This window comes from Arvicola amphibius, chromosome 11, assembly GCF_903992535.2.
Source record: "Arvicola amphibius chromosome 11, mArvAmp1.2, whole genome shotgun sequence".
In the NCBI taxonomy this organism is placed as follows: domain Eukaryota; kingdom Metazoa; phylum Chordata; class Mammalia; order Rodentia; family Cricetidae; genus Arvicola; species Arvicola amphibius.
In genome coordinates, this window is record NC_052057.2 from 6,016,485 (window position 1) to 6,027,114 (window position 10,630).

The window sequence follows — 10,630 nt, forward strand, 5'->3', positions numbered from 1 at the left end:
ACAGAGCTGGGGTAAGGCTGGGGTGAGGCTGGGGAATTGGAATTGAAGGACAGGAAGGAGAGTGAGAGAATCGGTGCCTACCTGATCCTCAGTAGCCAGCGTGTTCCCAGGTAGAGCGTGTCTCTGGGTATTGGTGGCTGACACAGAGGGATGGGGTATGGGAGGAAGGCTGGGTCCAGAGGATGCGCAGAGTCCCTGGGGAACACAGGCAGACCTGGAAGCAAGGGGATGAGACTGTAGACGTGGAAATGGAGGTCGGGAAGGAGACCTGGTACACATCTGTAATCTGCAGCGGGACTGTGAGCTGGTGTCTAGCCTAGGCTACCTAGTCAAGCTGAAGGCTAGCCTGAACTCCACAGTAAGGCCCTGTCTCCAAGTAATGAAGTGGGCAAATAAATAAGTACCACTTTATGGGCTCCGCGGTCTTTAACAGTGAAGTCTAAGGCCTGTTTTGTCTGTTCTTCCTAGGAGAACGCTAACACGCACTACCGCTGTTCTCGTTGTCTGCACAGGTATCAACCTGGTGGCGTTCGTCATCATCGTGTTCTCCTACGGCAGCATGTTTTACAGCGTCCACCAGAGCGCCATCACAGCGACCGAGATCCAGAAGCAGGTGAAGCGGGAGATGATCCTCGCCAAGCGCTTTTTCCTCATCGTCTTTACTGATGCGCTGTGCTGGATCCCCATCTTCATCCTGAAATTTCTTTCACTGCTTCAGGTGGAAATCCCAGGTACAAGCTTTTCCTGGAATGGATAAATCTGTGCGGGGCTAACAACCAACACGCTTAATACTAACTCACTTTAAGAATTCCCAGTTAGGCCGGGCGATGGTGGCGCACGCCTTTAATCCCAGCACTCGAGAGGCAGAGGCAGGCTGATCTCTGTGAGTTCGAGGCCAGCCTGGTCTACAAGAGCTAGTTCCAGGACAGGCTTCAAAGCTACAGAGAAACCCTGTCTCGAAAAACCAAAAAAAGAAAAAGAAAAAAAAGAATTCCCAGTCAGGGCCTGGATGGCTCAGCAGTTGAGAGCACTGACTGCTCTTGCAGAGGACCCAGATTCGACTCCCAGCACCCACATGACAGCTCACACCTGTCTGTAACTCCAGTTCCAGGGGATCCAGCACCCTCACAGAGACATGCAGGCAAAATACTGATGTACATAAAATAAAAATAAAGTTTTGATTTTTTTTTTTAAAATTACCAGTCAGAGTAATGTGGACTCTGGTTCCACCATCAAGAAAATGTTTACTGATGGGGACTGTTCAGTCCTTTCCAGAAATGCTAAGTGCCACAAAAACAAAGTACGATGACCAAACGAAATGGTATGCAGGGCTGGAACTGGTTGCCTGCTTAAGGTAACCATGAAGAAAAACAAGCTGAAGGAGTTACCACATCATGAATTCATTTTTTTTTTTTTGAGAACATAATAGATGCTCCTCCCTACCTCCTATGTTAGGGAACACTGCACCGGGACGTGACATAATAGAGAACATTTTAGGTTTTAAAATAATGTACATTGCATGCGTCACGGTGACTGCTATGTTCAGAGAGGGAAATATGAATATAAATATGAATATAAATATGAATATGTTTGCGAGAAGAAAAGTGACAGTTTGTGCACTGATCGCAGAATCAGAACACAGTGTAGCTACCGAGGAAGGTGTGCTGGCGACCGCCAAATTTTAGATATAGGATTGCCAGACAATCCAGCCATTCTACTACTTGATAAACGTCCAAGAGAATTGAAAGCCAACACTAAAATAGATATCCACACACAACTAAGTTCACTGCAGCGTTAGTCACAGCAGCCAAGAGGGAGCAGCAGCACAGTGTCTACAGATACGTGGATGTATCCAAAAATGCACACAGATCATTACTCAGGTGCATAAAGGAAGGAACTTTTATTTTTTTTACATTTATGTATTTTGCATGTGTATGCATGTGTGCACACACACTTGTGCTATGACATACACGTGGAAGTCAGGGGACAGTCGCCGGAGTCAATTCTCCCCTTTCACCCTGAGTATCCTGAGCACCAAACTCAGGCTGTCAGGCTCGTTGGCACGAATCTTGACTCGCTGAGCATCCTTGTCATCCCTGAGAAGCATATTCTGGCACGTACTATGTGATAAATGAATCTTGAAGGTGTTAGGTTGAGTAATAACCTTGACACAAAAGGAGCAGGAGTTTTATGATTTATCTTACACAAGACTCTTGGAATAGAGTTCACTGCAAGGTCCTGTCTCAAAAAATAATGTGGGGAACAATGGAAAAAGACACCTGACATTGACCTCTCTGGCCTCCACATGCATGAACACACATGTGTACATATACCTGCATGTATCACACACACACACAATGTGTATGTGCGCAAGCCTTAAAATGTGTGCGGATTTTTAAAACAAACAGGTCTGGGAGCAGCGGAGTACTTGCCTAGAGTGTACAGTGCACTAGGTTTCATCCCTAGCAATGCCACCAAGAAAAGCAGACAAAAATCAAATAAATCACAAAAAAGAAATTCATTCAGGATAAATCTACATATTATGAGAACAGAAATACTACATGCGCTTGTTATGCCCAGATTGCAGGGTCCCCCCCCCCAAAAAAAAAACACCACAGAGTCTGCCTTCATATGTAAAAGCTTTATTCAATCAAGCTTAAGCTTAGACTCTCCACCTGTCCTTTGCAGCAGTTGAGAGCAGAGAGTGCCCAGCCCAGTCGGGATAGGGTTTTATCATAGTAGAGGTTGAAGTGAGGGGATTTCCAGAGTTCGGGGCTCTGATTGGCTGACATTTGTCCAGGGGTCCTGGCAAAGGGAAATAGCTGAGTCCTGGGCTCAGGGACAGCTGGTGATTAGAAAGTTAGCTACTGTCCCTCCCTGGGTGGTGTCAGCTTATGGCTTTTCCTGGAAGCCAGTGCTGCCTGCCATGGCAGGTATGTGGCCTAGGCCCCACGTGTGGCCAGGCTGCCCTGGGTCCCACATACTTCCTATTAATTAAAACATTTGCAACAACCGGGCCATGGTGGCACACACCTTTAATTCCAGCACTCAGGAGGCAGAGGCAGGTGGAACTCTGTGAGTTCGAGGCCAGCCTGGTAAACAGTGAATTCCAGGACAGCCAGAGCCATTACAGAGAGTAACCCTGTCTCAAGAAATTTAGATAGATGATAGATATCTAGATAGATAGATAGATAGATAGATAGATAGATAGATAGATAGATCAAAGGGTGATAAAGGCTAAAGAACATGTTTTTTTCTTTAAATGGATTCATCATGATACGTCGTGACTTTGTGTAAACACTCCCAATAGAGCTCTTTTATTGATACTCCTATGTAGTCAGGAAAAAACACACAGAAAGAACCCCATGCCTTCACAGCACTGGCATTTATGCCTTTAAACACTGACACTCCAGAAAGACATCCTGAAAATACCAGAGACTTGGTCTTTAAAAGAAAAGGGGGGGGGGGCCTGAAGATGGGAGACACAAAAGATGCCTGTGTCACCTATGAACACTCAGATATTTTTCCACTTTTTCTCTTCCAGACACTATCACCTCCTGGGTGGTGATTTTTATTCTGCCCATCAACAGCGCTTTGAACCCAATCATCTATACTTTGACCACCAGACCTTTCAAGGAAATGATCCATCAGCTCTGGTACAATTACAGGCAAAGGAGGTCTGTGGACAGAAAAGAGACTCCAAAGGCATTTGCTCCCTCATTCATCTGGGTGGAAATGTGGCCCGTGCAAGAGATGCCCACTGAGTTCATGAAGCCAGGGGTTTTCACAGACCCCTGCAATCTGTCACTAGTTTCTCAGTCATCTCGACTCAATTCTTATTCATAGCTGGTTCTGGGAACCATTTATTCTCAGAGAATACTGTGAAGTGCATCTAGAGGGACTTGGTGATATGAAGTAAATGTCACAAAATGTATAACTTATGGTTAAGACAAGTTCGCTAACAGTGACGCCAGGCAGGGAAAGGTAGCTGATGTTCATACAAAGAGAAGCAGCTTACTGACAATGTGTGCATGGATACTCATACTCATTTGCATAGGAAACGAAGGGGACTCTTTTTCTAGCATGCGTTTATGCACACTGCATGGAGGTAAAGTGCTGGACACACACAATATAAAGCCTCTTTAATCTACGTATTGTGTTTAACTGCTAACGACACAAATTCTACCCATGGCGCCTCAATTTCTCTGCTGTGCATATCAGCAAGCATGAAGCCCATAGACATTTTAAAACTGAGGACAAAAGCTTTATGGTACTCAAAGATTATAGCATCAGATAAAATGTGTGGAGCCACGGAGGCGCTCAGGGGATAAAAGTGATTACTTTACAAACGTGCTGATCTGAGCTCAGTATCTGGATCCCAGGTAAAGCTGGAAGGAGAGAATAGACTCTAAAAAAAAATGGTCTCTAACCTCCACCTGTGTGACATAGCATAGTATGTGTGTGCACGCATGCACATCACACTCATACAAATTATTAAATATGGTTGTATGCAAAGCAGAAACATTCTATCTAAAGAATCCTCTGTATTGTTCTCTGAGTCTCCACGCTTGAGAGTCAACACAACATATTTATTCAAAGGAAGCTTTGCTGCCAGATGTGGCGGACAAACCTGTGATCCTCACATTTAGAGAGGAAGAAGCAGGCGCACAAGTTCAAGGCCAGCCTCAGCAACCTAAAAAAAGACCCTGCCTCTGACGTGCAAAAGTAGAGCTTGGGATAGGGCCCAATCGCTAACGTGCTTGCTGCACACACACAGGGACCTGAGTTTGAATGTAGAGCATACCTATAATGCTGGGGAGGCAGGATCCCCGAGGCTTGTTGATCAGCTATCGGGAAGACACCTAACGTCAGCCTGACTTCCACACAAGTGTGCTCACCCATATGCACATACATACAGACACGACAGACGTACACAGAGATAAAGGAGCTAAGCAAACTTTATTATCAATTCAGAACCAGAAGTTTTGTCTCTCCCTACCCAGTTTTCTTTTGGCTTTAAGTGAGCACCATCGTGAGGAAACAGGACAGTAGGTGGGAATATTGTAGAGGGGTGAGGCAGAAAAAGGAGAATGAGGGCGTTTAAATCAATGAAATCCAATTCTGAGTCCAGGAATAAACCTTCATGTTTCCACCAACTGATTGTTTAAAAGGGTGACAAGTATAACCGAAATAAATTAAATCAGGAGGATATAGGCAACTCACACCCAGAGCCAGCCAATAACACTCTAAAGAATAAAGTTCCTCGACCATTCCTCAGACAGGAAGTGAAGGCACACCAGCAAACTCACTCCATGAGCCCAGCACAGCCTTACCCCAAACCAGAGAAAAGCACAACAAATAAAAACTACCTGGCAAACATAGATGCAAAGATTCTCAGTAAACACCCGCAAGTCGAAGCCAAGAACAGATTGGGGAAAATCACACACCTTCACCAAGTTTGTTTGAGCCAAGGATGCAAGTTTGTTGGTCCAATACACATAAATCAGTAAATCTAATATAACACACAAGCAGAAAAGGGCAGATCTCACATGATTATTTCAAGAGGCACATAGAAAGAAGGTCTTTGACAAAATTCAACACCCTTCATGATAAAAACCCTATCGAAGCTAAGAATAGAGGAACAAATGCCAGTGTAATAAAGGTTATAGAAAACAAAACTTTAGCTGACTAAATGAAGTGGGAAATGAATGAAAGAATTTCCTTTACAGCAGGGAATGAGATAAGAGTGCCTTTCGGGGTCCACACAAGTGTCGCGGGTGACAGGAAAACCACCTGCCTGAGGTGAAGAGGGAAACTCGAGGCAGCACCAATTTTTCAGGCACTGGAACAAAACTTCCAGAGTCTACCTTGTGGTTTATTTTTCTTACACACTTAGGCACAGTAAAACTTTGGAAAGAGAGGCAAGTATGTGACAATTATCACAACAAAGCTTGAGGCACAGGTTCATAGAGACTCCCTAGCAAAGTAGGAAACACCTGTGACCTTTGCAGTATGTTCTATTGACTGGTGAACAGCGCTCAGGACTAGGGCCTCAGGAGGAAGGACTTGTCATACGCATAAGGATGGATTCTATTGGTGGAGGATACAAGAACATAAGCCCTCTGTCATAAGGATGGGTTCTAGTCACTGAGACACAAAGCTCAGGATTAAACCTAAACAATGCCCAGGATTTGGAGGGATTCAAGTAGACTGACTCCATAGAATAACAAAAATATCACCAGGTAGTCAAGACAACATCCACTTCAGCCGTCCAGGTGACCAAGTGCCAGTCACGTTCTTCCTTTGAAGAAAACAGGCCCGTATGTTTAACAGTTCTGGTTCCTCCAATGCGTTCTTTAAGCTGTGCTTCCTACAAGTGCCCACTTACAAAATTCTTACTCAAGACACTGTTCAAAGTCCTAGCTTGAGAAAGAATAAAAAGAAACACAATGAACACAAACATGACAGGGAAAAGTTAATATATCCTTATTGTAGATAACCCAAAGCTACACTTAAAAGACCCTGAAAAGATTCCCCCAGAAAGCTCCTGGATCTCAACATTTTCTATATAGTGTTTCTAATACAAATACCATGTGACCTAGCAAATCAGTTGATGTGAAATTATTTGGCTTTGTGTTAGCAGACCCCTGAGATGCCTGTGTACCCATATTTATTGTTAATTCTGTTCACGAAAAAAGGAAAGAAAAAAAAACAAAAGAGCCTTGATGTTCATTGTAAGAAAAAGAGAATTTACATACTTACAAAAAATGCAGTAGCCTTCCTATATATCAATAAGAAACTTCATTTGAATTGAAGCAAGTTCATCGTGGATACATAGAAATACTTCTGGTTTTGGATTCATTTTGCAAATCTGTTAGCATGGAAATCTCCAGTTACATCCAATTTTCTGAAAATGCCAGTTCCTTTTTCTTGATGACTGAATAAAGTTCTATTATGTATATGTTAAATGAGATAAGCCAGACTCAAATGGTAAATAGTACGTTTCCTCTCACATGAGTGTGCGTGTGTGTGTGTATGAGTGTGTGCGTGTGTGTGTGAGTGTGCGCGTGTGTGTGTATGAGTGTGCGCGTGTGTGTATGAGTGTGGATACATATGTGAAATGAAATTACAAAAGGAACCGCGAGAGGGAAGACATATTGAGTAAGGGACAGGGAAGAGAGGTGGGGAAGAGGGTAGTATTTTTGTGGAGTTAGGGGCACAAAGGCTGGCAGTGTGGGGAAGAAATGAGGACAAGTGTACCTGCGTGTGAAGATGCCATCTACACTCATTATTTGGCATGTGAACCTTAAAGTAACTTCCAAAGCTCTTAGGAGAAAGCACAGTGTAATTCTTTGAGATTTTTGGATTGTGTAATGGATTCTGAATGAGGCAAAAATGAAAACAACAAAAGAGGAGAAATGGCTTTATCTCAGTTCAGACCTTTGGACATCAAGGAGGTGAACTGGGTTGGGGGAACACGGAACCCTTGCTACTTTTCCCGAGGACCCAAATTTCACTCCAGGTACTCTCATTGGTCCAGAGGATTTGATCTGACACCCTCCTCTGGCTTCCTCAGACATGGCACACAGAATAAATCTACCATGTGACCTAGCTATTCCACTGTGAGATACACTCCCATGGGAGTTGAAACCAGGACACAGACAAGCACTTTCAGAAAGACAAGGTTCTCCTCAACCTTTCGTGGTTGGATTTGTTGAAGTCTGGAAGAAATGAGTGTCTACGTTTACTGAGAAGAGTGAGTGATGGAGAGATGGCTCAGAGGTTAAGAGCATTGCCTGCTCTTCCAAAGGTCCTGAGTTCAATTCCCAGCAACCACATGGTGGCTCACAACCATCTGTAAAGGGGTCTGGTGCCCTCTTCTGGCCTGCAGGTATACACACAGACAGAATATTGTATATATAATAAACAAACAAATAAATAAATAAATAAATATAAATAGAGTGAGTGAGTGAGAGCCATAAGAAGTAGAATCAAGGACAGAGGAAGGTATGCTAACACTCAGGTTCCTGCTGGATCTACTTCCTGAAGGATATCTGGAAGAGCTAAATTATTTATAAAACAGGTTGGAGGAGGTTGTGGGGGAAGGGATGTGAGCATAAAGACAGTCTTTCATAGGGTTGTCATGGATGTCCCTAAGGTTAATCTCAGCTCATCAAGCACCAGAGCAATCAGGCCCGAAGGAGACAAGAAAGGAGGCCTGAAGGGTTAAGACCCCCAGCGTGTTTGCCGTGGCGCTGTTTTAGGTCACTGATAGGTGCCAAAGGTAGCCAGGACAAGGATTGATAGGCCAGCAATATCGGTGCCCATTTTGAGGTCTGGTGAGTCAAAGTATATGAACAGGAGAAAAAGAAACAAGCCTCTTGTGACCCTCAGTTTCCCTTCCAGAATTGTGGTCAGAGCAACAAGTGTGAAGCCGGAGTCTTAGCTTCCCAGCAACTGGTGGATCTGGGGAAAGGAGCAGACTTCAGCCCAGAGATCTCATTACCTGGTACTAGGATGGACAGGAAGCCTGGGAACGCAGAATCTCGCCCATTTGGAGACACAGTTCTGATACTGGAGAAAGATGGTATCCCCAATGAGGAAAAGAGGACAGGTGCCCTCGGGGCTGGGGGAGGTGGCAGAAAAGCCCTGGTCTGCCTGGACAGCCCACTTGCACACACCACCACCACAGCCACCACCATAGCCGCCACCACCATAACTTAATTGCTTTGGATTCCATCTTTTCTTATGCAGAATGGTGCCAGTAAATTTTCTTGATTCTACCTCATGAAGGTTTCTTCGACCCAACACCCAGGGCCTTAGTTCATTCATGTTTCACTTGGATATTTGCAATAACCTTCTAACATGATGGCTGCACCTTCAGTTCCAATCTATCAGCTGATCATCAAAGATTTTTAAACTTCTCAAAAAAAAGTATTAGGGTGGGGGTGTTGCATGTTATATTAGCGTTACATTTACATAACAATGTTGTTCTCTACAGATGTGTATATGCATACATGGATAAACACATATACATGTAAGAGATAATTACAAAGAAGGGACTCATGTGATTCTGAAGGTAAGCAGCACCGGGAGGTCTACAGAGAGGGGGTATCAGTTCAAGTCTGAAGACTGACAGATTATTGCAAAATCAGCAGCCATCAGCGTCCAATCCAAAGGCTGACAGAACTCTCTCTTGAGAACCTTCTCTATTTGCCCATCCCCTGTGTGGATGAGGATTACCACCTTAACTAGAATATGACTTGCTTCCTCTGTAAAAATCTACCTCCACCTGGTATACCCCTGTCATACAAGGGAGGTAGAAGCGAGGTCAGGAGTCCATGACCAGCCACAGACATTTACAGAATTAAAGCTACCCTGGGATACAAGAGACCCTATTATAAACAAACAAACAACAATTTCAAGGGCTGAGGGGCACCTGTGGCATCACCACCTATTAAGAGAGGACAGTCCTGGAAGCTTCTAGGCAGAAGGTATAGTACAAGCAAGTATTAATAATTATATGTCATAGGATATTAAAGATTTTAAGATTCCTGAGGAAGAGTGCTCACCTTGCCCAAAGAGGCCAGAAGAGAGTGTCAGGTCACCCAGAACCAGAGCCACCATGGGGTGTCAGGAACCAAACCTGGGTCCTCTGCAAGAGCAGCAAGTGTTCTTAACCACTGAGCCATCTCTCCAGCCCTGGGAAATTGTTTCCATCTCCTGCTCGGTGACAGATACCACTGTCCTTAGAGCAGATGACTTTATATAAAATAATGCTCCAAAGTTCTAACACAGTGCCTGACACATGGTTCACTTCACATCAATGAGAAAACTAAGTTTTCCCCTGAAGTTTGTAAAGAGCTACTTGCCAAGTCATAAAGTAGCTTAGGTCTTTAAGAAAATGAGTCTCCTCAAACTTTTTTACAAAATAAAGCAAAAAATATATGGAAGAGGATAATTTTTAATCCCAGCACTTGGGAAGTAGAGGCCACATAGGAATTCAAGGTCACTTTTTTCTACATAGCAACTTCAAGTTCCATCTAGGCTAATTTGAACACCTTATCTCGAAACCTAAATTACCTGTGGTGTGGGGTCTTCATTAGGGTTTCTATTGCTGTGTTGAAACACCATGACCAAAAAGCCAACTGGGGAGGGTTTATTTGACTTACATTTTCCTATCAATCTGTTCATCACTAAAGAAAGTCAGAACAGGATCTTAAACAGGGTAGAAACGGCAAGGCAGGAGCTGATGCAGAGGCTGCTTTCTGGTTTGCACAGCCTGCTTTTCTCACAGAACTCAGGACCACCAGTCCAGGGATGACACCACCTGCAATGGGCTGGGCCCTCCCTCATCAGTCACTAATTTAAAAATGCCTTGCAGCTGGATCTTATGGAGGTATTTTCTCATCTGAGGTTCCCTCCTTTCACGGTGACATAGCCTAGCCAGCACATACTGGCTGTATAAAACATAAAAACACAAAGCATACACAAGGCTCTGGCTCAATTCTCAGCATGATGTGGGGTAGCAGGGGATACAAGTAAGCAATTATTTAAAGCATGTAATCACAAAGTAACAAAAAATGAGCACCTCTAAGGCTGTGGCTGTAGGAAGGAAGATAAGGGGATA

At 44.0% G+C, this 10,630-nt stretch overlaps 1 protein-coding gene across 1 annotated transcript in view; it reads left to right on the forward strand.

Moving 5' to 3' along the window:
- Rxfp1 (relaxin family peptide receptor 1) overlaps positions 1-3,846 on the forward strand; it is a 79,384-nt gene extending 75,538 nt beyond the window's left edge. Inside the window, exons 17-18 of the mRNA XM_042055985.1 lie at positions 513-731; positions 3,545-3,846. Of these exons, the coding sequence (XP_041911919.1) occupies positions 513-731; positions 3,545-3,846 (521 nt within the window). The remainder of the gene's footprint in view (positions 1-512; positions 732-3,544) is intronic.
- The last annotated feature ends 6,784 nt before the right edge of the window (positions 3,847-10,630 follow it).